This window comes from Uloborus diversus, chromosome 9 (genome assembly GCF_026930045.1).
Source record: "Uloborus diversus isolate 005 chromosome 9, Udiv.v.3.1, whole genome shotgun sequence".
Lineage (NCBI taxonomy): Eukaryota > Metazoa > Arthropoda > Arachnida > Araneae > Uloboridae > Uloborus > Uloborus diversus.
In genome coordinates, this window is record NC_072739.1 from 157,953,249 (window position 1) to 157,981,248 (window position 28,000).

Here is a 28,000-nt window from a genome sequence, read left to right on the forward strand (position 1 = left end):
CGGTTATTATTGTTTAGAAATGGCCGCCGGTCCTATCGCTGAAAGAAATCAAGGTAAAAAAAATGTTTATTTTGATGTATTTAAGCTTTGGTTTACTGTTAACCTTTTTGATAACTATTTCCTTCTAGATTCCAGTGGTTCTTTCGTTGTTACTTTGTCTCTTCTTTCCGAAATGCATTCCTAAAACTATTTAGGTATACTAGTTGATGCAGAAAAATTATCCCTCCTTCTGTAGTATTCTGTATCTGTAGTATGATCATAAGAATGAAAAGTTTTTTTATTTTGCATGGAATCATTAAAAGTAGAGTAGTACACTTCAAGAAGTAGTTTTGTGTTGCATCTTAAGTATCCTTATTCACTATATTATTCATTGCACGCATAACGAATTAAAGATTCAGTTCCCAGACTGAAATATCATGCAAACGTACTGTAAAATCCAATGTTAAAAGTAAATGTCTTCTTACCATTTTCCAGAGGCGTAGCTTGACCCGACTTTCGGGGGGGGGGGGGTCTTCTTTTACATATATATATATATATATATATATATATATATATATATATATATATATATATATATATATAGGTACATTTTTTTAGTATTAAAAAAAATGAGAGGGAGGTGTATCTTACATACTTTGGAATGGGGTGACCCGATTCTGATACTTGTGTCAAACAAAACAAAAGAAAGGATTTTTTTATTTTTTTAATGTTGTGGAAAATTCAACTTTTTTTTCTTTTTCCTCCATTTAATTTAAAGTGAAATTTTCTAGCAATGTCTTGTCAAAACCAGTCCATCCAAATCAGAGGGAAATCAAATATCTGATGAGCGTGTTCCGTTCATTTCAGTGTGACTGCTTAATTGAGAGGCACATCTACAAAAGCTGGCATCCGTGAAAGCTAATAGATACTTCCATTTCTTTCTGCCTGTAAATTGGATGTTTGACTTTCAATCTCATCGCTGGTCAGACTATAAAGACTATTTTTACTAACTTGGTTTGCACTAAAAGTATGAAATAAAATAAAAAAAGACTTCTTGAATTATAACCCACAAAAAAAATAAAATTGCTTTTCATATCGTTACATTTATATGTTGCTTTTTATGTATTTACATTTATACTAATTTTAAAGCAGTTAATAAAATTCGAATAAAAAAAAATTAGGGAAGAAATACAGGCGGTAGAAAGTTATTCGCTCAAATGCATAACATCTGTTCTCCTCTCAAGTCTTTATTTTTAATTTTATTAACCACTTAGAATTTACATAAATATCTATTTGAGAGAGCAACAGCAATTTTCAGGTATTATAAACAGAAGTCTTTTTTATTTTCTACTTTTTAATCCAAACCAAGCTAATAGAAATAATCTAGATTCATCTCGTTTTTAAACATTTTATTCATGTAATGCTATGTAGTTTTTTTTTTTTTTTTGAATTAAAATAAAATTACCTTCAGAAGGGTCCGATGGGACTAATGCTGCTTTGCAGACTGTACTTAGTTTTCTTCAGACGACGTTAACTTTCTCTTTTTAGAGCAATCCTTTTCGTCATTTTAATTTTTTTCTTTGGGTTGAAAAAAGCTTGTTATCGGTCTTGCTTGCTTCATTATGCAACAACTTTCACTTAGAATGTATTATTTTAAACAGACTGTACGTTTCCAAAAGAATATGCAGTAAATACTGGATGAAAAATCGATGTGATTGCAATGGATACTCTGGTTAGCAAAGGTCGTTTTGACTATGACCTATGACACACACGAGACCAGACCAACAAAAACCTCTATCGTCTCGAATTCCGGTTATGCTATCATTTTCGGATTCAAAGCCCAATGATCTTTAAAGCAGCAAACAAAAACATTTTCTTCAACTCAGAAACAGAGGAATTGTCTTCAAGAGCTGAGGAGGCAGTGGAAAAAAGGGAGAAATGCGTTCCACGAATAGGCTTTCCAGGAAGATTAACCAAAGGACAGTCGTTTCACGCACTTTCTTGGAAGAAGAGTAAAGGGGTGAAATTCACAGGTTTGACATGTCTGACATTAACATTTCAAGTTCATGGTTAAAGGTCATTCAAGTTAAAAACCATTTCGCTTTGTTATCTGGATTAGTACTGTTCTTTGGTGCTCTTTTTCTTAAAATTGTGATTCCTTAGAAAACCGAAATGATAGGAGTGAAAAGAAAGTATAAGTTTTTTTCAAGTGATGAAAAAAGGAAAATTGTAGAATACTGGCCAAGTTGGATTTGCTGCAATTGCTAACCTCAAGAGCATAAATAATGAATCCAAAAAAAAAAATCAGGGACCAAGAAGCAATAAAAGACTTTTTCTTGAAAAAGATATGCTCAAAGTTTCTTTTACTGTCAAAATGATTCCTTAAACTCGCAATAAAGCACTTAATAATGTAATAATAGAATAAATACCTAACAAAACTAATAAAGAGGAATTTTAATCAAGAGCCCATATTGTCTTTAGTATCGATTTCAAATTTTCCACCATCATATTTCAAATTTCTATAAAAAGTTTCTTAAAGCCCCCGTATTTCAAAACGTCTTTATCTCGATTCTTTTTTTCTTTAATGTGGAATTCGAAACATACAGATTCGACTGTATACAATATTCCCACTGCGCGGCTCATAAAATTTAACATATTTAACAATTTGCAGAAGCTATGACAAAGAAAGGCTTCCTATACGTGGATTTAACAAATCAATCTCATTTCTAAAGCGAAGTGTCAAAATTTCACTCAAATATCAAAAATTGTCGCAGCAAAGGGAGGCGTCTTTATGCTTGAGGGTCACACATGGAGCAGATTTTTCAATGGCATTGGGTGGGGGGGGGGGGTGCGAAATGAATTTTTTTACCTTTGTTACTCAGGAAAAAGTAGTTTTGATTTTTTTTTTCTTTCTCTTCCCTCTTTTTCTCTCTTTTTTTTTTGAGACTAACGTTTCGAGGGGGGTTGTCCCCAAAACCCCCCCTTAGCTACGCCTCTGCCTTTTTCTATTGTGTATTTAGTAAAGTTTGTTTTTAGTATACTATCAGTTTATATGCATTAAGTGAATTATTTATTAAGTTTGATTAATTGGTATTGCATCATGCTATATGCCGAAAGAGAACCACTTAAGGTCATTGTGTCACTAATTGATGATCAGCAATCTTAATCATTCTTTACTTTTAAAAAATAAATTTCAGTAAAGGACTTACTTTTTCTCTCGTGGAAGTGATTTATATCTTAGAATTTTCACATGAAATTAACATTTTTTTCTTCCAATTTGTTTTAGATGCCACAATTTATGTTGGTGGCCTTGATGAAAAAGTCAGTGAAACTATTTTATGGGAACTGTTTGTTCAAGCAGGTCCTGTGGGTAAGAAGTTATAATTCAATTTTGTCTTCTTTTTTTTTTTTTTTTAATTAAAAAATTGCATGAAAATTTACAACTTATTATTTCAAGTGATAGTGTGTCTTATATTTTTTAAGCATCTTGCAAATTCAAACCTTTACTTAATAAACTGATCTTATTGCTAGCATAAAATTTAATTTACCTGTAGTTTGCATTGTGTTTAATCAGTTTATTTATTTAGTATAAATTCATTTTTTTTTTATTATTCTTTAGTTTTTCAACCAAATATTAAAAAATTTAATTTATGCTTTGCTCTCTTTCTCCCCCCCCCCATCCTTTTTTTTTTTTTTTGTTTCATACATCATAATTAAACTGAGCTATTTAATCTAAGTGGTTAAATGTAGTTGAACAAATACATTTTTAATTTTTGTTACTTTGTCAAAACCTTTATTTATAAATAAATGCTCTAACTTTTAAAGATGAGTAATCAAGCAGTTGTCCTAAATAAGAAAAAAAAATACATAAAATACTTTTTTATCTAATATGATAAAATGTAAGCGACTGAGTTAAGAAACCCTCTTTAATTCTCAACCTGACACAGTGCGTTGAATGAAAGCTGGACAAATACTACAACTCATACTTCGAAACAGTATTTGTTCATGACATGTGAATTTTTTATTGCCAATTACGGCTGATAATAATGAACCATATACACTTATATTAATAGGAGGAGGTATTGCAACAACCACTGGTTCAGTTAATAAAACACAATTGTTTTGTTTTTAAACTTGACCAATTGACTTAGTTTTAGGAATTCATTTTCACTTTTTTTCTTTCTCATCTAGTTAATGTGCATATGCCAAAAGACAGAGTTACAGGTCAGCATCAAGGGTATGGATTTGTAGAATTTTTAGGTGAAGATGATGCGGATTATGCCATAAAAATTATGAACATGATTAAGCTATATGGGAAACCCATTCGTGTAAATAAGGTACAGTATCCACTGCATTTTAATAAAGCTTTTCTAATATGAATGCTTTGAGTTATCCTAACTTGTAATTATTATGAATATTCTATGTTTATTATACACTACTACTAGCAGTACCCGCACGACTTTGCACACAGTGGAAAATTAAAAGGTCATTTGATTTGCCTGTATATTTAGTGTTCACTCTAGAAAAAAAAGGGCAGGGTGCTGGTCTTTGAAAGGGGCACTATTTGTTATAAAAAGGGCACTTTTTCAACGCGATGTCCCCCCACCCCAGACCAATGATGCACCCCTCAAAAAGTACTGAGTCCCCCCATCTCCAAATAAATAAAGAGGAGAAATAACATCTTGAAACACCTTGCAAAATTTCAGTGTAGTCTGCACCATGAGCCCCCCCCCCCCCCCCCCCCCGATCGCCGCCATCACTGCATTCAGTATTAAATATCATTATTTCATACGGAAAATGTACTTATCTTTAGAAAAGGGTTAGCCTGCCCCCTCCCCTCCCCAAATAAAAGTTTTCTACACTCTATAGGAACATTTAGATAATGCTGGAACTTGGCTTTGTATGTTTTTCAACACTTTTCAGGCCTTAATTTTGACTACCTATCCTATAAATTCTAAATATTTCAAAACCCTTTGAATTTCAATTTAAGAAGAACAGTATTTAATTACTGATCTCCCCTTCCTACCAAAAAAAAAAAAAAAAAAAATGCCTAGTAATGTGCATTGTGCCATTACGTATTTTAGTAGATATCAAAATCATGATGAATATAAATTCTCCTTTTTAAATAAATTACACTTCAAACAGAATAATTAAATTAAAATACTGTGTGCAGTGCTTCAAAAATGCAGTCGTAGCAAGATGCAAAACAAAAATAAGCAGCTCGGGCCAATCCAAGATTTTTATCTCAGACAATTTTTGTGAAAATTTAATACATCGATGATATTTTTAAAAGTCAATTTTGTAATATTTATGAAAGCAAAAGAAACAGTGCAAGATCATTTTAGTTGGACAAAACACAAGTATGTCAAAAGTATGTTTTTTATTATGTCAATAAGTTTTTAAAATAATCTGTTATACAAATCACACACATATACAAAGATAATAAAAATACTTAGCATAAAGGAACGAAAAAAATTGATATTTTGCAGCAGAAACTTTCCCTGGCAAAACAATATGTTTCCATTTCAAAGGTTTTTTTTTTTTTTTTGAACTGGGGAAGAGGATTAAAAATCTAACATACCAAAAAAATACCCTTGTATTTTAGCTCTGTAAGCTGTAAATCTCATTTTACTCCTTCAAAAATCCTCCAAAACTCCTTCATTTTCTTTCTGAAATTGAGTACGAACCCTGCTCCAAAAAAAAAAGTGGGGGGGGGGTAATTCTCCCCCCCCCCTCCTTTACTTCCCTGAAGTTTCAGTTATATAATTCTCATCTAGACAAAAACTAAAATCCATGAACCTCAAATTCTTTCGGATTTGTTAATAATGTGTTGGGTTCTGGTCAGGGCCACGACGGCGACAAAGTCAAAAAGGCGCCGGGCTCATCGAATCAAAAATGCTCCAAATGAGAGGGAAAAAATAAAATTGAACTTTTAATTTTTCTATAAAAGTACCGGTGAAATTATACTGCTCATTAAAACAAGTAATCCTCCTTACTGCCTATCTATAAGGAAAAATGATTGCCTTGTTGTGTCTGAATGTGCTATTCAAAAGCGTTATCTTTTATACTGAAAACACATGATGCTTATTAATTTGCATTTTTCTTCATATGTGGAGCCATGAATGTTATTTCAACATGTCTATAATTTCACAAGGTTGAGCATGCGAAGTATCGCAAGAAATTTGCTATTCTCCACTTTGGTTCTTGCTGTGAAAATGTTCTATTATAATTCGTGCAATGTGTATTTTTGTGATTTTTAACGTTTGTGGTAATTTCACTGCATCATGTTATCATACATTAAAAAATACGGCTAACAGATTTGCATATTATTTACTTGTGCGTAATATGCATATATTGTAGACAATAATTTAGATTAACTTTTTAGTTCCGAAAAGTAACGACTTGACCATAATTACTCAATTCCCCCACCTCCTTTTTCTTTACCTATTTGTGTATTAAATTAAAAAAAAAGGCTTTGGACAATGGATAAATTAAAATTAAATGCCTTTTTAACTATTCGTACTTCAGAATTATTCGTTTTACCAGCAAGTTTCAGTTTCAGATTTTATGGTGAAATATCCTCTACAAATCAATTCAGTACCCTCCTGTTCTGTGATGCAACCGGGGGGGGGGGGATTCAAAGGGCACCCCTCTGGTTTCACCGCTCCGTTCTCTCGCTCCTCCAGAATGCTGAGTTGAATGTTTCTCAAAAATAATTACTATTGGGGGGAAGGGAGGGGAACGCGTCTTCTGATTTTAATAAGAAAAAAATAATGATTTTGGGGCAAAACTTTAATTTCTTTTAGAAAAAAATCTTGAAATGAGAAATCTTGAAATGAATTTAAAAATTCTCAATAATTTCAGCTAATTGGTCAGCTACTCCCTCCCCCCTCCCTCCTATTTCTTTTCTTTTTTCCTTATTATTTTTCTTTTTCTAGTTCGCCTGAAAATGGGAAAGTTTTCAAAATGCTACTGGGCTGAATCTCCCCCTCCCCCCCCCCCCCCTGACGCCAATAGCATTACAGAGCATCTCAAATTTCGCTTCCAGATCTTCAATTTCGCAAAATTTTGCGAAAGCTCTCGACAGCAACACATGAAACTCTTCGAAAATCACTTAAAATTTCGTTTTTAGAGCTTTAATTTTGAAAGATTGAAGACCCTAATGTTACCAAATATGGCCTTACAATAACGTTTTTAGACTTCAATTTCAGAAAACATTTGGATAAGAGCCTCGGATCCTCCTTCCTTAAATATCATTAAAAGGTTTTTGAAACATGACCAAAAATTTGAGTTAGAATAGCCTCTGAATCACTTCTCCTATTATCATGGAATTCTACTTTGGTTTTTAGGACTTTAATTAAAAAAAAAAAAATTCCAGGGGGGAGCTCCAGAATTCCCTTCTTGTAAAAATCTTCAAAATGGTCTGCAATTGCGTTTTTGGAAGTTCAAATTCGAATAATTACAGAGGAGAAAAGGAATTGATTTCCATCTATTTTTCAAATAAGTAATAACTATCAGGCAGAATCCCACAATTCCATCCCTTTTTCTTACGTCAATAAATATGGCATAAAATCACGCTTTAAGGCTTCAACTTCTATAAATTTGCACGAGCCACACTTGCACCTTTTTTCCCCATAGCACCACAAAGACCATTTAAAATTGCATTTTTCAAACTATAAGTTTCCAAAATTTTTCTGGGGAGAAACCCCGGACCCCTCTTATTAAAAGAGATTTTTTTTCAATTTGTACCCCACTAAAACTATTTTCTAGTTGCGCCACTGCTCCTGTTGTCATACTTTGACAGGCATAAAAGTTTTATTAATTATTCATCACTTAGAGATAGATATTCAAAGTGGCTTTTAGATATTAAAATATTTTCTTCTTCCAAAATGCATTATTAGCATATCAGAGGAGCTGCTGAACTAGGAATAAATTCGAGATATGAAGTAAAAACTTACACCATATTGCAAAATTTAATTTTCATTTGCTTTATTTTTTTGCATAAATTAAATGCCAAACTTTTTTTTTTTTCTTTTTTCATTTTATATCTGTCTACAAAACTTCCCTCAATATTTCCCTCGAACGCCAGAGCATAAAGGCGCTCAAAAAACATTTGCACGACGGCGCCAATCAGGCTTGGCGGGACCCTGGTTCTGGTTTATGTAACTAAATTTATTAGTTATTCCAAATCATACTTGAGCAAATCTAGTATAATATATTTTAACTAAATTTATTAGTTATTCCAAATCATACTTGAGCAAATCTAGTATAATATATTTTGGGTTTTATCAATTGATTAATTATTCTCATTCGCATGCTTATAAAATAAAGTGCTGATTGTATAAATTCACATTTATTTAATTGTTGAAACATTATCCATAATGTTTTGTAGATGAGTTTTAAAATTTAAGTACACATTTTATGGAGTCGGTTGCAATTCATAATGGTATAAAAGTGTATTTAATGAATCTGTTCTTAGAAATTTTTGTTTGATTTTTATTGTAGTCCCTTGTTGTAATGTGCTATTAAATATATCCAAACACAAACCTAATTTTGTGCTTTCACCTTTTCTTTTTTACAAAAAATAGGCATCTGCTCATCAGAAAAATCTGGATGTTGGAGCTAATATCTTTATTGGAAACCTTGATCCAGAAGTGGATGAAAAGCTGTTGTATGACACCTTCAGTGCATTTGGTGTAATTTTACAAACACCAAAGGTAAGAAAGAAAAAATGATCATGAATCTCTCCCTCTCCATTTTTTTAACCTAAAAATTATTTGGTGATTTTTTAAAAAATGGAGAACCAACAAAAAAAGCCAAATTATTACTTTAAATGATTGTTTTATGCATGATAATTCAGAATCAACTCTATTGTCAAATTGTTGAATTATATTTTTAAAATTTTGGAATCCGTAACAATATCTTTAATGATAATTTATTTCAGATCATGAGAGATCCTGAAACTGGAAATTCTAAAGGCTATGCTTTCATTAATTTTGCTAGTTTTGAGGCTTCAGATGCTGCAATTGAAGCCATGAATGGACAATACTTATGTAATAGGCCAATCACAATTTCTTATGCTTTCAAAAAGGAATCTAAAGGAGAAAGGCATGGATCTGCTGCAGGTAAAAATATTTTTATGTAATGGATCTCAGTTATAAATGGCAAAAGTGAAATTGTAAATCTTTTATCATAATAATGAATATTCACTTGACTTTGATCAGGGTGGCGACAGATCAGGGAGATCAGGGAAAAGTCAGAGAACTTTATTAATCAGAGAAAAATCAGGGAATTTTGAAAAAATTACAAAAAATCAGGGAAAATTGATTATATGAAGAAAAAATTTTTTTACAAAATTAAGTACTCTAATTCCCTATGCATTTTCCGCCAATTATCTGTTCAAAAAAAAAGTTAAAATTAATGAGGTGCGATTATACACTGCCGCATATTTGTGCATCTTTTTTCCTCAATGTCAAAGTATTGAATCTTACTTATTAACCACAGGATGAACTTCCTAAGATTGCTTCTGTGTCTGTTAGGTTGTTTATTTTACCTAGCTTGAAATTTCCTTTTACGCTTTCAATACTACGTAAAATAAACAACCACACAGGCAAAGAGGAAGTCTTCATTAATGCCTTAGTTCCTTTGCCTTTATTCTATTGTCTCGAAGTAATTAGCATGCTGTAATCACAATTTCGAGAAGAAATCTTTGGTTTTTGAATTAAAACTATAAAAGCTTAAAAGTTATTACTTCTTCGCGTTTTTAATTTAATTGCTAAAATTGAACTTTCAATAAAAAAAACTTTGTTTTTTGCCGTTATACTATTTGTCATCACCGCAGATTATAAAGGTTTTCTTTTTTTTCAGACTTACGTGATTCTTTAATTTTATAACCAAATTGTATTCTTCTTTTATGTATTTTGAAATTAACTAATTGCTTTTTTTTTTCTTGCATTTCAAAGTTGTTTGTTACAAAAGCAATCTAAGTTTTTTTTTTTCCTTTACATACTGAAATCATTTGAAATAGTTAACTTGTGTACTTAAGTAAATATCTTTATTTTTTTATTGTTAAAATGCTGTATTCATTCATTAAAACCTATGTTCTTGATTAGAGAAAAACTTCCTATGAATGGATGTCAAATGGTTTCATCTGTTTTGCATAAATATGTCAATTAGTTATATAAGAATAACTGCATTACTTCTATTCTTTCACTATTACTTGTTATTCTTGCAACAATTATTATACTGTTTGAAAACTTAGTTCAAAATAATTTCAATTGCTTTTTAGTTCTATCATAAATACACAAATGTTTTTAAGAGTAATTTTAATAGTTTCTAAAAATTCTTATGCTAAATGGTTTCTGGAAGTAAAGTACTTTTTTTTTTTAATTTTCTCTAATCTTTCCATATAGAAAAATTTAATATACTGTTTTCTAGGTTTTTTTTCCCCCAAAAAAATTGACTTGATACGTTTTTTTTAACCGTTTTATTAAAACAAAAGGATTTTTTTAAAAATATATCTTTAGTTCAACAACTTTACACAACTTAAAACATTTAAAATACTGCATTTTATACAAACATGCAATAGATTTCAAATATAGCAAAGAAAGAAAACCATTATTATTGGTAACGTAAATCAGGGAAATTTGGTGAACTTAATCAGGGAAAAGTCAGGGAACTTTGTTTCACAGTTCCTGTCACCACCCTGTAGATGTTAAATATATTCTATTATTTGGTGTAAGGTTTATAAAATGCTTAAGATCCGAAAGAAACTATCAATATTAGAACTAGCTTTTATCAAAACATAATTGCAAATCATCTTTATTCTATGTTAGTTATTTACTTCAGTGCTATCAAACTGTTAAATTCTGCATTTCTCTTCGGCAAATTCTAAGGTGTCTGTTATGAAAATGCTAGGTTGTATGCCTTCACAAGACTTGAAAACCTTAACTGTCATACATAATAGAGACATACCAGGGCCCAATACAGGCTGATTTTGCTACCGTTTTTTGGTACCTTCACAAAAATCTTGTTTTGAAATAGGTACTTTCACAAAAATCAAGTAATAAAATCAGTAGCTTCACAAAAACATTGAAAATTTCACAAAAATTTGCATTTTAAAATATAAAACTTGTTTCTCTGTTTAAAACCAAATTTACTAATAAAATAAAATTGTAAGCAGGTTTATATGAACAATCGCTTAAATAGCAACCTTTTTGTGGTATTTTAACTCATTTTTAGCTGTTTCTCGCCAAAGTGTATTTATGCAATATCATCACAATCTTTTAACATATTTTGGGGCACCGTTTTTCTCATAATTCCAATATTGTAAGTAGGGCTCGACCGATGGCATTTTTTGGCCGATGGGCCGATTGTTCAAGGATGGCCGATGGCCGATAGTTTTCCTCCAAATGGCCGATTGCCGATGGCCGATGGCAAAAAAAAAACAGAAATAAATTGATAAAATTATCAGGAATTTAAAGGATCTTTGATTCATTTCACTTTACTTCCTTTCTACGAATAAGGAATTGTAATCACAAAAAAAAATAGATTTTGACCTAAATTTCTGTTTTATGATCACCCAATTTAATCTTCACAAGATTTTTCGGCACATCTGTACATGCATATGTACTTAAGAACATATAGATGACCGAAATATCCATTTTGAATGTCTCCTCAGTTAATTATCGCAAATTCTCTTGTGATCTCTTCATGTGCGTAAACTTGTGTCACTCAAAAACGTTATGAAATACTAAGTTGAAAACTCATACGTACGTAGTATGATCTAAAAGTTCGAGGACAAGTTGTATAAAACCTTACCCTGAATAGTTCTCATTACCGAAGCACATCTATCTACAAAATAGTCACCTCGAACGACTATGCACTTCTGCCAACGTTCGTATAGCTTTTAAGCACTCCTGAAAGACATTTTTCGCAACCTCCTGTGAGGCCTCTTGCGCTGCTGCTTTAACTTCATCGTGGGGAAGAAGGCGACTTTCATGTTGAGGATGCACGGTTCGATTGGTCAATACTCTGATATGACAAACAAATAACGTTTCGTCGGACTCAGCTCCGTGTGACTTTTACCTGTTCCCAGCAAAAAAACATTTGCATGGACGCCGCTTTCTTCCGTCAAGATAAAGCTGCATTATAGAAGGCTCATCGAAAAATGGCTTCCAGGAATGCTTCCAAAAGTTAAATGAACACTGGCAGAAGTACATAGTCCCTCAAGGTAACCTTTTGAAGGTGGATGTGCTTCGGTAATGTGAACTATTCTGGGTAAGGTTTTATACAGCTTGTCCCCGAACTTTTGGATCGTACTACGTACAATCTTTATACTTTATAGGGTGTAGCTATGCTTCTCCTTTTTTACTGCTGTATGATGAAAGAGAAAGAACAACTGCTAAAAAAAAGGAAGAAAAACAAAGAGATTGTTTAATAACCAATTGATTTGTTTGTTTGTTTTTTAATTGAATATTTACTAAGATTTCAGTAATATTGTACTAATGTATGGATTTAGGTACATTAAACATAGTTAAAAAATATTAAATTATAATGATTAATCATTAAAAAAAAATAAGAATAAAACTATGAAACCGTTAACAAATTACGCAATTAAAGTGGAAAGATTGCACGTAGACATTTTTTACTCATTAAATTAAACAAAAAAAGTAACAGATAACTTACAATATTAAATCATAATAGGAATATTTTTATACTTATTTAAAATTTATGAATAGAAAAGTTTGCATTTTTCATAAAAGCCATAACAGTGACATAAATTTTGCTGAAAAAAATATCCATGGAAAGAGCGATGTTTTTAAAACGCAGCTACAATAAACAAACTCAATATTTACACCAAGTAAATAACTGAATACATATACTACTTGATCTGATGTTTGCACACATAATATTGAAAATTTGATTGTTTAATCTTTTATGAAGCTTTACAAATAAGTTCAAATTAATTTTTTTAATTTAACAATAATTTTCTGAAATTTAAAAAATTGTATAAAAGAAAATCCTTGAAACTTTTCTATAAAAAACGAAAATAACTTATTCATTGATTTTATATAAATACATAAAAATAGTTACTTACAACAAAAAAAATCAATCGCTATTAATGATGCAAAAAAGATGGCGCATTACGAAATATAAGTGAAACAAGTATGAGAAATATGCAAAATGACATTTCTTGACTAAAATAAATAATTGCTAAATATTTAAGAAATGCTTGAAAACTCGAGAGAGGGTTAGGGAAGGGGTCACTCTCTGATTTTGGAGTAATTCACACTTCGGCCCCAACCTCGGCCTAAATTTTTTAGTAAAGAACCGCTAAAACCAACGCCTCAGAAGAGTTTCTGAATCTATTTCAGCACTTCCGAAGAAAAAATTAAATAGTCCCTCCAATTTCCGAATTATGTCACCATTCAAAACGTCTTTAATCAATTTCTTACATTAATACTCTAAATTCCTTCTAAACAATAGATAAAGTTTTTTTTTAAAAAAAATCTCTAATTTTATGAATGGTGTTAGTTTTAAACAACTCAGAAGTACAACTAGAGTTTAATTTCAGAAATTGAGGGAGTAGGAGGAGGAGCACGCAAGTGTTCTCGGAAATTCAAAGAATAAGACTTCAAAATAATCATAAACATTGAACGGAAAAACCCTTTCAAAACTTGCACCCGAGTTTGTTTTGACATGCAGTGGCGGATTTCAAATATAGCAAATGTTGCAATTGCGCGAGAGGCCCCATAACTATAGGGGCACCGTAGGAGTTACAAAACTGCTTATGGTAAATGTTTTACAACTTGTGTAATAGAGAAATAGGGCCCCATAGTGTATTTCGACGGGAACAACTTGTAACTCCGCCGAAGCGATACAGAAAAGACTGCATTACTGTGATTCATATTTCAGATATCGAAAAATTAAAAATTACCGTCTGCTCAACGGGAATCTAAAAAAATGACACAAAAACCGGTTTTGCCATCTCATATTTGTTTCCATGGTCTCCAATTCGGCAATATATCACCAAATGATCGTCAGTCTGAGAAGCTTTATTAGTTTTGCATTGAAATAAGTAATTAATAGCCACAAAAAATGAGTAAACAGGCTTTTCAGAATACCCAATCGAAAACAAAAAGGGAAGTGCACAACTGGAACGTACGCACACAACCCACATGCGAAAATTTATCCTTCTACAACTTAGCATTTTTGAGTTTTGACTTATGAGAGATACATACGTACATCCAGCTGCAAGAAACAAAGCAATAATTAACTTGTTTGGTACCTGAATGCAGTATTAAAAACTCTTTCAAAGGGGACTAAAATAGATAGTCATACTGAAATTTAAGTAAATAATTTTATAATGAAAAAAATAACTCCCTTTACTTTGCATTAAAAAGTAAAACATCAAAGATCTTTTTTTTTTTCGAAAACATCGGCCAGTTCCATTGGCTTTTCGATGTTTTTTAAGGCCGATGGGCCGATGTTTCCTGCAAGTTAGCATCGGCCGCCGATGCCGATGGATAAATTGTTGAGCCATCGGCGCCGATGCATCGGTCGAGTCCTAATTGTAAGCCCATTACATAGCCCATTAAGCTGAAATTACGATGGTATTTTTGGTACTTCTTAGGTTTTTAGCTCCCCCCCCCCCCACCCAAAAAACAAAACCTGTTAAAAATAATACTAGATGACATTTACACTTTTTGAACTAAAATTTCACTTGTTCTACTTCCCTTTTACAAAAATTAGGATGCCTCTAAAAGTTTACAAAAACAATGCTGATAAAAAAGAACATTCACAAAAATAGAATGATGTAATACTTTCACAAAAATAGGTAGCAAGATAAAAATCCTGGATTGGCCCCTGCATACGGAGCACTCGTTAACTACTCCGTACTTTGCCAATTTGCCGAGTACTCGGCATTTGGCCAAATTTCGATCAGATACTCGACCAATAACGAATAGTTGTAAGTATTGAATATTGTTCAATGCAGATTGTACAATTAATAAAAAACTGAGAGCTTATAATATACTGCAATCATTTTCAATTCATATTCACAAGTCAAATTTAAATTTTGAGAATGCTGAAGTTTGTTATGCTTCAATGGAGTACATCTTTATTTTAATGTCTACCAAGTAAAATAAAACTTATTCATTAAAAATGGGGCAAAAGGGTAAGTATAGAAAATATGAATTTTTTTATTATTAAATGGATTTTTGCTACAAACAAAAATTATTTATAAGAAATATAAAAATACCTTTGCTTTAAAAATAAAAGCAAATAAAACCACATTAAAAGCACAAATGTGCAGGAACACTGCAGACATGCATTCTGGTGTTAACGGAATGCACGAAATGTGAGCTTATGGATTTAAAGACTTCCGACAAAAGTCGAATTTTCTTGTCAAGTGTTTTACATTCATTAGCACATTTTATGTACTGAAAAAGACATTCCTTGTAGTGCAGAAACATATGTCTGCAGTGTTCCTGAACATTTGTGCTTTTAATGTTGTTTTATTTGCTTTTAAAAATTATTTATATTTGGTGGACTAGAACTGTAATAGATTGATATAATTTGTTTTAATTTCAACTTGATTAATCATACCTTTTATTTATTTGTTTATTTTTAATTAAAATTTTTTTTTTTTTTTTTTGTAAAATCTTTTGACACAAAATTTTTTTAATAATGCATAATTAAATTTCAGCTAGAATTTTGTTTTAGAAACTATTATATGGACATGAAGGTCTATACTACTATTCCAATAAGTGCAAAATCCATCATGTTTTTGTCAGTGGTTCTTCTTAAAACATAATTGGTACTCGGTACTCGGCTACTACAAAGTGCCACTCGGTACATCTCTAGTACATTAACTTTTAAATACAAATTTCTTGTCTGATTCTTTCATCAAACTGAAATACCTACATCTATTCTCTTGCTTGTTTTAAGTCATTTCTATTATGGAAAAAACTATTAATTTCCAGCTAAGTTAATGTCTTTGAATTTATGGATTTATTTTAATTTGTGTACCAAATATTTTGATAAAAACTTTTAAAGCATGCAAAAGCAACCTCAATTTCACCAAAAAATTACCTCTTTGAATTAAAAACAAATAAATAAATAAAGTAAAATGACTTGACTGATCATGTCTTCATTATGAAAAAGTTTTGTGTTGTAATTGTTTGAAGTTTGTTATCATAGTAAGTTAAATCAACCATGTTCTTCACAGTTTAAAATTATACAAAAAAAAGTAACATCATTCATACATATACAATATATTTTGCTTTACTTCTTAATTTTAAATTGTATGCATTTTATTTCTTCAAGAGTTTCTTTTTACTTGCCAAAATATAAATGCCTTCTTAGCCAAATAGGATTAAATCATTTTATTAAAATAAAAAAAAAACCATAAATGTTGTACAAGTGCAGGACTACCAACTTTTATAAGATGTTTTATATGTTTTATTTAGCCATGTATAATTAAAACTACTCCAAAACATGCATATGCAATTATTTAAAAAGTTTGCTTTATTAATATTATTCCATTTTTATCAGATATTAATTTGAATTTTGTAAAATGTGTTTTGGATTTCAATTTTTGAATATTCATTTTGTTCCATTTCAGAACGTTTATTGGCTGCACAGAACCCTCTATCTCATGCTGATAGACCCCATCAGCTCTTTGCCGATGCTCCGCCAACTTCCAATGGACCTATGCCAATGCCCACACATATGGTTCCACCTCCTGGTTTACCCCCTCCTCCATCTATGCAAATGTCCTCAGCAAACATGGTCACATCAGCAAACGCACCAATGCCTCCTCCGCCACCTCCTTTACCGCCAAGCTCCTTGCCACCACCTCCTCCATTACCTGTTCGTCCTCCAGCACCTCCTTCAAGTTTCCCTTCAGTTCCACCACCACCACCTCCTTCAAGTAAGTACATCATTTTATTTAGATCAGTAAAGTTCTTGTATTTCCTGTTTTACCTTTTCAGTGCCAGGGTAGCTTGCTTTGTACCATTGAGTACATGCTGTATATCACAACATTGCCATCTCTTATACGAAAGGTTTAATTTGAGTGGTTTCGATCGGTGATTCTCAACCTGTGGTCCGCGAGCAATTTTCATGTGATTCGTTGTGATAGTTAATCGGATAGTGCACCAATAGAAATTATTTATCTACACGTTTAGCACTTGTATAATAAAACCTGAATACAGCAGCACTTTAAGAAACCAATACAATTATTGCTGTAGAGGGCTGATGGTAATTGTATTGGGTTCCATAAGTATGCCTTACTAGTAAACACTACAGGAATATTTCATTGTACAATATGTTTTTAATTTAAATTACAACATGTAGCTGACTTAATATGTTTTGAATACAAATATAATTTTTGAAAAATTATCGTAGTGTTAATAAGTGGAACAACATGTAACCCATTCTTCACTAGCTCCGAGAATGGGCATGGAGTTTAACCTCTAAATAGACTTATCATCAAAGAAAATTTTGGGGTAGAAGGCAAGAAAAATAATATTTTTCTTTCTTTTATCGGTATTTCAAACAGAATTATTGTTCAACAGTACTGAAAATGAGAAAAATGCTAAGGTACAGAATACTGTACAGTACGCTGTTAAGTTGAAATGCAATTCATGCATGCAAAGTCATGAGGACCTTAAAGTATTATGGTTGCTGAGAGATTTATCATTGTATTAGGCATAGATGCAGGGAAGTTTCTCTGTACTTCAAATTTTGATCACTGTGTGTAACAATGGCATTCTGTAACATTTATTATTTTTGATAGGGGGCGAAGTTATTTTGGTACTTTATTTTTTAAATGGAAAGATAAAACTAGTTGTTTTTTAACCTTTTTCTTCTAGGTCACCTACCTCCTCCACCTCCCACTCCTCCAGTTTCATCTTTTGCTGGCATGCCACCACCTCCACCTCCTCTTCCTTCGATGACCACTGCTACTTCTCAGATTCCAATGCCACCAAGTGGCTCAGATGCTCCACCTCCTCCTCCTCCAAAGACTACAGAGCAGCCACCTCTGCCCCCACCACCACCTCCTATGGGTATGTATAACAATTGTAAACATTTGTATTGCAAATGTTGTAAGAGGGTTTTTTTTTTTTTTTTTTTTGAGCAATCACGATTGCTTATTGCTTTCATTTGACTGTTTTTGGCATCCAATCATTTTATTTTCCTGCCAGCACCCTCTGCAGCATCACCGTTGACCGGCTCCTCACAATGCTGCTCCTATAGCGAAAGCCGTTTCCAGGTTGCATCCATGTCCTACACACACGCGCATACATATACCACTACACACACACAAGGACACATACACACACACATACACCTACACGCAAACACAAACACATACACACACACATACATACAGACACCTACACACACACAAACATACACACACACATACACACAACTACCCACACATTCATACATTCATGCCTGCTCACAGACACAAACACATATGCCTGCACACACATACACATCCCCCCCCATACACATGCATACACACAACTACCCACACACTTATGCCAGCACACAGACACAAACACACATTCCTACACACACATGCACATACCCCCTACACACACATGCACATATCCCTACATACAAACACACATACCCCCCCCCCCCCCCCCACACACACAAACACACACGCCTATATACACTCGTGATTGCGAAAAACATAATTTGAATTCAAGATGTCAAAATTCAAATTAATTTCTTTTTTTTTTTTCTTTTCACTTTTAAGTTAAATGGTGAACAGATGCAGTTTCAACAATAAATAGGAATTGTTAGTTTGGGTAAAACAGAAATAAAAGGTTTTATGTTGGGACTGAATAATGCTCAACAGCAATCTTTTTTTTTTTTCAGCTAAATTTTGTAGGATTTTTTAAAGAAATTTCTGTCTAAATTTAAAATTAAAAAAAAAAAAGTTTTTGGTAAATTTTTCTTTTTTGTTTAAATTGTAGTCTCACCAATTAATTGATAAGAAACATATTGTGGTGAAAAATTTTGATTAATATTAAGTTTCGAGTTGCTAAGTATCGTTGCTCTTTCCATGCTTATTTTATATCCTATATACCGACTGAGCTCTTTAGGGCCATTTCACGGAAAATGGTCATTTTGTCCTGCATGTAACGCCACATAAATTCCATTAAAAATAATACTTTAAAATATTAATGAATAAATTTTTTCTGCTCAACAAATTACAAACTTATGTGTGATTTCTTAAGCAAAAAATTTTGTCATTACACTTTAAAATCATTATTTCTTAATGAAATATATGAACCCTCACGTGCAAAACAAAGGGTTGACTTCTTTGTGGAGTGGCCCTTTAATAAAAAGAGAATTTCTACAGCTCCCAAAACCATGTTTTTAATTTTTATAGAAAATGTTACCTAATATTGTTTGCAGTGCATTCTAATTTCTAAGCAATCTTTTGCACTTTCTCCATTAAATATGTTTCTAGGTTAGAATTGACAAACTCTAACTACAAAACTGAGGTAGATAAAAGTTTAATTTTTCATCTGATTGTACCTTATGTTTTTATAAGTAGCATACTGAAAAAACACTAATTTCTGCAAGCTGTAATTTTCGCAAAAAATGAAGATATTAGGTATTTTGTGAGCCAAAAATTTTCAGAATTTTATATGAACAGTAAGTACAGTATACAGAACTGTAAGTTGAATAAAAAAATTTTGAAAAAAAATAGAACCGACTTCAAAATTGCTCTAAAAAGTGAAAAATAATTTTATTCTTTAAACACCATCGATAATGCTTTTAAACATAATTTTTGAAGTTGGCGCAAAAACAAAACGTAAAATCCAGTGTAACCATGCTTCGTTCATATTTTTTTTCAGAAAAGCATCCAAAGTTACGAACGAAACATTTATATCGCTATTCAAATATGCTGTCATCAATGCATAATGTATGTGATAGTGAAGAAACTGGTCCTGGTTAAATTTATAGTTTTATTTGAGTTATGGCTGTGAATGATTTTATCTATCGTTTTTGCGCCAACTTCAAAAATTATGTTTAAAAGCATTATCGATGGTGTTTAAAGAATAAAATTATTTTTCACTTTTTAGAGCAATTTTGAAGTCGGTTCTATTTTTTTTCAAAATTTTTTTATTTTATTCTTTTTAGTGTAAATGTAGGTATTTCAGAAATAATAAGAAGTTACCATCACGAAACTTCACATTTTTTTCTTAAAAATGCTCCATACTAAAAAAAAACTATTGACACGCGTTAAACTTTAAGCGATTGACACTAAAAACTTATCTTTGTTCCTCTCTGGAAATCATGCGTAGTTAATTTAATTATAACCATTTAAGTATTACGTTTTTCCTAACTAATTTACATTCCACAGCATCTAAGTTGCTCATGAGGCAATCCTGTATTTTCTTACTTAGCCCCGATCATCTGTTATCGGCATAGATGATAACGATAAAAATACTACTGAGTAGTTGAGTCAAACCTAATGGTAGCATTGTGAAGGCTAAGCAGATCCTAATCGCTTCCAGGTTAGGTTTACCCCTACTATGGAGCAATAGCACTGAAGAAAGGAAGAGTTTGATAATTCACATAGTGTTACTATAAATCAGCAGGGTTACTAAAATAAAATTATTTACGCCAAAAATGAGACGACAGCGCCAGATTCCCCATTATCAAAATATCCCTTGAAGAAATTTGATGCTTGCTTCAGAGAAGCCTTCATTCAAAATTATCATTACAATTACTATTAATGTTACTGTTATATGGCACCAAACTTTTATAACAATGAGTTTCATATTGTCGCGTAGATGAAGATAGCGAAGACAATGTGAAAGCCAAATGAAGCGAATACTCGTTAGTCTCAACTCGAGATCTTTATTCAAAACCGCGAATGAACGTTGCATCTCCTTATATACAACTTGAGAAAGTGCTGGAACTTTCCAGACTTGGAAAGATACAGAAATTAATAGAAGATTCGAGAAAATACGGGAAACAGTAGAAACGAAATTTTAGTAAAATTCACTTTGTCCTAGTCGGGATTTGAACCCAGGTCGCTCGTGTGGGAGGCGAGAATTCTACCACTGAGCCACCGTTATCCACGGATGAAAAGTGCAATCTTCGCTACAAAATCATTTAATAGGGAAATTGCATAAAATTTACTGTTTTTTGCCCATAACTTTTTTTCTAAAGAACAAATATGGTCAAACAAAGTAATGGGACTTAAGTTGAGCCATCCCCTATCCATTAAAAAAAGAATCATCAAAATCGGTTCACTAGGTGAGACGCTATGAGTGGACAAACAAAAAAAAAAAACATACATACGGTATGAATTGATAACCGCCTCCTTTTTGAAGTCGGTTAAAAAATAATTATATATTTCGCGAGATTTAAATTTTCGTGGTTGCAACGGCCTTGTAAAAATAAGTGCATTTAAAATATTTAATATCTTTATTTGTAATAAATGGTTTTAAAAGGCATCGAGTGGAATTTTATGTTTGTTTAATATAAAATAGGGTTTTACAGGATTCTTACGGGCCATGGAAATCCTGGAAAGTCATTGGTGGGGGGAGCGAATTTAAGACGAGGAAAAGTCATGGAAAATTGAAATTTTCCTTTCTAAGTCAATGAATTTTTTTTTATTAAAGTTAGTTTTTTGGAAAAATGTCCTGAGCAAAGAAAAAGTAGCAACTGCTAAAAGAGCATTAGAAATCTTTAGTGATTTTACAGTATTACTCATAAAAGCTATTAAAACTGGAAAAATGAATGATCCCAAAAACAAATCTGAAATCTCAGTGTATCCACTTCTGTGGCAGCTGCTCATCATCTTTTGCCGTATAATTTTACTGTTTGCACTTCAATCATTATGAATTTACCATTATTTTCAACACTTCTTATGTTTTATATTCTGTAGTAGCAAATTTGCACATTCTTGATTCTGCCTTGCCTGCTCAAAACCGCAATTATATTGTATCTGAGTTTGTTTCCATCACTCGTAAAAACTTTATTATGAAATTTATCAGAGTTTATCTTAATGTGTTGAAGGTTTTAGAAAATAAATATATTTAATGATAGTAGATAAAATACAGAAATGGGGGAATTTTAATACGCTAAAACAGTAGTGCCTAATATACTTCCCTTCAAAACTAATCCATGCAACACACTGTTATGTTCAATGTTGGGAATCAAACAAAATGTTCTGGAATTTCGGAGCGTATTAATTTATATGTATTTGAAAATGTGCAAATAAGTAAACAAGTACATTTGAATCAGAAGATTTATTCACTGCTGAATGTTTTTTTTTCTTTTTATGTAACTATCTGCTTTAGAAACATTTATTTACTAAAGAATGCGACTTTACTTTAAAGCACACTGTCAAGTTATATGGATGATTAAATGCAGTTGTCACTAAAAGGCAATTTCTGAAGCAAATTTATTGAAACTTAGTTATGACTTAGTCAACTTTAATCCCATTTTTTATCATTCTGCCTGTTTGTAAAAAAACATACATTTAAGCATCACTATATTGCATTCACTGTTTTTTTTTTTTTTTTTTTTTTTTGAGCAATCATGATTGCTTATTGTTCTTACTTGACTGTTTTTGGCGTCTTTTGATTTTTCCAACCGCCACCCTCTGCATCATCACCGTCGATCGGCTCCTCACGATGCTGCTCCTATAGCGAAAGCCGTCTCTAGGTTGCATCCATATCCTACACACACGTGCGCATACATACACAACTACACACAGGCACACACACATACACACATACAAACACGCATACATACAGACACCCACACATACACACAAAAACATACACACAACTACCCACACATTCATGCCTGCACACAGACACAAACACATATGCCTACACACACATACACATACCCCCCCCCCACACACACATTCTTACACACAACTACCCACACACTTATGCCAGCACACAGACACAAACACACATGCCTACACACACATACACATAACTCCTACACACAAACACATACCCCCACACACAAACACACACACCTAAATACACACACTTGTGATTAAAAAAAACAATTTGAATTCAAGATGTCAAAATTCAAATTATTTTTTTTTTACTTAAATTTATATAATGAAGACAAATAAGAATAGTTTAGTTTTTTAGGTTTAGAATAGTTTAGGTTTTTACACTGATATTTTTTTAATTGCAAGTAAGTGCTTTGATGAGGTTGTGGCATTCACTCAGAAGTTCTGCTAATGCCCATTTCCAAAAATTTGCAACTTAGACGTAAAATACAGTAAAACCTGTAAAGTTGACCGCTATTTTCAGGCACAGAATTAGATCTAATTATGTAATCCAACCTCTATAAGATATCTACCTGTTTAAGTTCACCACTAAAGTAGTGCTCCGCAAGTGGTCAACTTACGGTTTCACTGTAGTACAGTACCCGCCACTAATAAAATCACTGGATTATAAAATCAGCCGCTTTTTAAAGTCATATCTGTAACAACAGAATCATTGCAATATTAGAGCATGTTAAAACCATCCTTTAATAAAATCACTGTCGCCGTTTTATAAAATCATTTTTGGACATCATACTTTAAAAAATGATAAAGAAGCACCAAGAAGGGGGGAGGGGTGAAGGAATCCATCTCAAAAGATGAGGAAATCACGTTGCCAATTTTCCCCTCTTCAATAGATGTCAGAAAAGCGTTTGATGTTATACGATGCACTTTAGAGTAAAGAGGAAAATATAATGTTAAAAGTTAAAAACATTTTGTTTACTTTCAAAAGGTTTCGAATCTTAACACTCCAATTCTGTTAAAATACTGACGTATTGCTGTTTGATTGAGACCCTTATGCAAATAAAAATATATTCCTCATGTTTATTTGAAACACTTAAAACAAAAATAAATGAAGTATTTTGTTTTGTTTTTAGAGTATTTAAATTTCAAAACTTTTCATTTTTTAAATGAGTGTAGGCATGCCGGTTTATAAAATCAGCCGCTTTATAAAATCAAATGTCCTCAGAACAAATGTGATTTTAATAAGCGGCGGCCACTGTACTATTCTCTTCACATAGCAAGGTCATGAAAATATTTACGAAGTCTTGGAAAAGTCATGGAATTTTTTCCTCCAAACACAGTATGAACCCTGGTTTTAAGTTGTAAGAATGATTTTTAAATAAATTACTTATATTTTCAGTTTTTTTCTTCATTTTATGCATTTGAAATTTCTAATATCAAGCTATGTTGCTAAGATGACACATTATGTTGAGTCTTCTTCAGCTAATTTGTATTTAGCTGACTCAGACCATAGAGTGGTATAACAGGATTTTGTAATGTAGAAAAACTATTCTCTCAGTTAGTTTGTTTATGTGTTGTTTATTTTTGCTGAAACTAAGTATTAGTTTATCCAGAAAATTTTTAAAATCTCCAAGTTAGGCATGCATGCCGTGTTATTGCCTCCTCTGCTCTAAGCCAGAGTTTCTCAAAGTCGGATCTAAGAAGTTAACGGGGTTTTACAGTGCTAGCCTGTAAAAATGAATGCAAAATAAAAAATTAATGCTATTGCAGTTGGGTAGCCCTATTTCAGTTCAAAGATTAGGCTTGAGTGGGAGTACCTGTTTACCTACACATGGGCACAGCAAAAAAAACAGAAACCTTGGCTTTAACACACTATGTCAATCCTAATATGGTATTTTTTAAGCACATAAGGATTGTTATATGGATGCTTCACTTGCCAAATCGATTAACTCCATAGACTAATAATAAGAATAGACCGAGCTATGGCAACCCTTTTGCTGCTCATAAACCAAACCATGTGACTGTGGATATCCTAGCAACAGCGGGCGTCGATCGTTACAGACGATCAATGCCCGCGCGAAATAAAATAAATAGAATTGATGGAACACGGAAGAATGATCTTTTATGGAGTCCGATTTTTAAATTTGTTATTCTAAGTTGTAAATATTTTGTTAATATAGTGAGTTTTTCGTTTAGATCGTACTGTGCATTTTCTTTAGTCAATTTCAATAACTCTCTAAGCAATTAAAGATGCAAGCGCACAAAAAGAATCAGCAAACGGTAAGATTTTTACCTAAAATTTCAATTTAAGATACCGATTAGTACATTTTTGCGTTAACGCAAAACGTTTACGCCATTACGTTCACACCAACCCTGATGCAGCAGTTCCGAATGAAATAAAAGTTACTGAAAACTGTGATCAAAAACTAATTACTCATGTCAAAATAATGCATAACTAAAAGAAAAACAGTTCAATCTCTGCACTTGGAAAAAAATTATAATGAAAACACATTTCGTCTTAAAATACATGTTGAGTGCCAAACTATAGATAATCCTGCCATCTAGCAACCATGCTGCCAAAGTTTTCGCCAAGCCTTCCACCAGTCACATGATGTATCCATGAACCAATTTTTTCATCAGCAAGTCTGGGAAAGCTCGGTCTACTTTTATTATTAGTCTATGATTAACTCCATAAAACAAAAAGTCAAGAAAAGTGATGAAGATGTTGTTTTCCATAGGAGTGAATGGGACCTCCTGTTATATTTTCTGCCATTGCAGCTTCATAAATGTACTGAACCAAAAGTTTAACATAAATTCTCATTCTAAGCATTGATTAAGCACTATTAAAGCAGAAATGAGGATTTTTTTTTAAAGTGGAATTAATCAATTTGGCAACTAAGGCATCCATATAAGGAGACTCACGTTATGTTTCTAAATCCAGGGGGCAGTTGATCCCCATAACAGCGATATTTAGCATCAATTTGATTTTTGAAAGAACATCAGATTCTCTTAGTATTTAAAAGTTAATAAGCGAAAGAAAGGTTCACAAGCTCCGATAAATATGTGATTACTTGTAAACTTGTAATAGAACAAATTTGATAACATTCATTCCAAGATATTGAAGTTTGAATTCATTTTTACTACTGCAGTCTAAAATAGTAATGTGTCGAGTAATAACAAGAAGTTCAGTCTAGAACTGTACGAGCCTACTTTCCCATATACCCATACTACTTTCTAGTACCTGATCGATATTCTCAAAAATAGCTAAAATCGGAAATTGTTTCAAACATATTTTTTTTAATATTTTAAGCTAAATTCTAGGAATAAAATATTCCTCACTCATCTAAAAAAATTAGATGCGCAAATAGATGCGTTGTCCTTTTAAACAAAGCAGCTAATACACTTTTTTCCATTAAAAAAAATCTTTAACAGCTTTCAAAACAAAATATAATAATTAAAATTAATAAGCTCATTATAAAAAAAATCATTTCTTTTTCCCCTGTTGCCAAAAATAATTTTTTAAATGAATTAATTGATGCACTTACCAAAATAAATAAAAACAATAAAATGTCAACTTAAAGAAATACTTTTCATTGTCAAAAAAAAAATCGCCTGCTCATATCTTTAGTGTTTTCAGATGGAGGTCCATGGTGGCCTGTACTTTGAGAACCTCTGCTCTAAGCTATGCACTGCATTGATTTTATGACAAGTTTTGTTTTTAAAAAACAGTGTTTTTTCTTTATAATAAAATATCTGCATTATTTAATATATAGGTCTTCCTCCTGGCATGCCCTCCATGCCTCCGTTTCATACACAAGGTGTTCCTCCACCTCCACTGCCGGGGATGAGGCCACCCATACCTGGCTTAGGGTTTCCAAGACAGCCATTTGGTAAGTTGTTGAAATATCTATAATCGCACTTTAATTGGTTAAAGCAAACTTGTATAAATAACGTTTTGCTATTGGTCAAGGCTTACTTGAAGCTCTCTCTGAGGTCCTCAATTTTCTGAAGTTAATCCTTTTCTTTTGTCTATATTTTATTCATTTATTTCTCATTGGTTGTTTTACAATAGAAGCACATTAATTGGTTAACTTACTAATCCCGAACTAAAACTATAAATAGTCTATGTGCTTACTCTGCTTGGGTTCTTTGGTTATTAAGTATTACATATTTTGTCATTGTTTACGTAGATAGTTTCTTCAACATTAATAAATGTGTTTTCGATCCACGGCATGATAATCATTTAATATTCTCAACATAAGTATATATCTATTTGTATGTTAGTGTTGTCAGGGAGATTTAAATGACTTCATTAGTGTAAAATTTAGTCTAAACACTGGTATCAATTGTTTAAAATAGTAAAAATATTTTTTTTTCAATGAGAAATTTCTTTTTCCTTATAACACACAAATAAAAGCACAATTATTAAAAATTAATTTCTTTTCATTGTTTGCCTTTTTTTTAGCATTTAAATTATTGCAATGATGCTACAACTGTATTAAACCATCGGTTCCCAACGGTGGTTTGTCAACCCCTGGGAGTTCGGGAAAGGTATGAGAGGATTTCGAGAAAATAATATTGTAATGGCGGAATTTCAACGTGCTTGTTTGTGATGAAGACTTCAGTTCAAGGGGTTTTTGTTCATTTGTTCATTTGTCTCTTGCACATTTGATACTTTTTAGATGAAAATATTAGCATACTTGCTGACAGATTTATTAAATCTCATTACAAGGTACGGGTTTTATTGTTGAGAAAGAAAAAGAATGGCCTACCAACCCAAAATATCACAGGAGGTGCAAAAATAAATTAATTTAGAAAAATTTCCTAGCTATTACCCTAGTAGCAGCATAAACTAGGTTCAAATATCTATATTTTTTTTACAGGTTTTTAACACTCACAAATATATTAATCAAATTTTTATTTAAAAATATTTTGCTCAGTCTTTAAAAGAATAATACTCAAGCATATTAATATTATAGTAATGTTGATACTGTTACAATGTGATCTGCCATCTTTTCAAAAGTCTTTAAGCGCAATTTATTTGATGTGATAAGGATGAAAATTTCATTGTTTATTTGCAGGTATGCCAAGACCAATGCCACCTCCTCCGCCTGGTCCAATACCACCTCCTCCTCCTGCACCAAGAGGGATGAGGCCCCCTATGCCCCCTCCCCCACCACCGCCTCCAAGCTCTGGCTAATGTGTTATAAAAAG

General features: G+C 32.1%; 1 protein-coding gene across 1 annotated transcript; it reads left to right on the plus strand.

Annotated features, from left to right (window-relative positions):
* Window positions 1-3: 3 nt before the first annotated feature.
* Window positions 4-28,000, plus strand: LOC129229874 (splicing factor 3B subunit 4-like). The gene is made up of 9 exons (XM_054864253.1): window positions 4-53; window positions 3,266-3,349; window positions 4,171-4,316; window positions 8,568-8,696; window positions 8,924-9,104; window positions 16,607-16,915; window positions 17,859-18,053; window positions 26,560-26,676; window positions 27,868-28,000. Exons 1-9 carry the CDS (start codon window positions 20-22, stop codon window positions 27,984-27,986), a joined length of 1,314 nt encoding a protein of 437 aa, XP_054720228.1. The 5' UTR covers window positions 4-19; the 3' UTR covers window positions 27,987-28,000.

Excerpts from the sequence above, each read along its gene's own strand:
- LOC129229874 (XM_054864253.1), top strand. The coding sequence starts at position 20 with ATGGCCGCCGGTCCTATCGCTGAAAGAAATCAAG. Across the intron at positions 3,350-4,170 it reads TGTTCAAGCAGGTCCTGTGG|TTAATGTGCATATGCCAAAA; the intron begins GTAAGAAGTTAT and ends TTTCTCATCTAG. Across the intron at positions 9,105-16,606 it reads AAGGCATGGATCTGCTGCAG|AACGTTTATTGGCTGCACAG; the intron begins GTAAAAATATTT and ends GTTCCATTTCAG.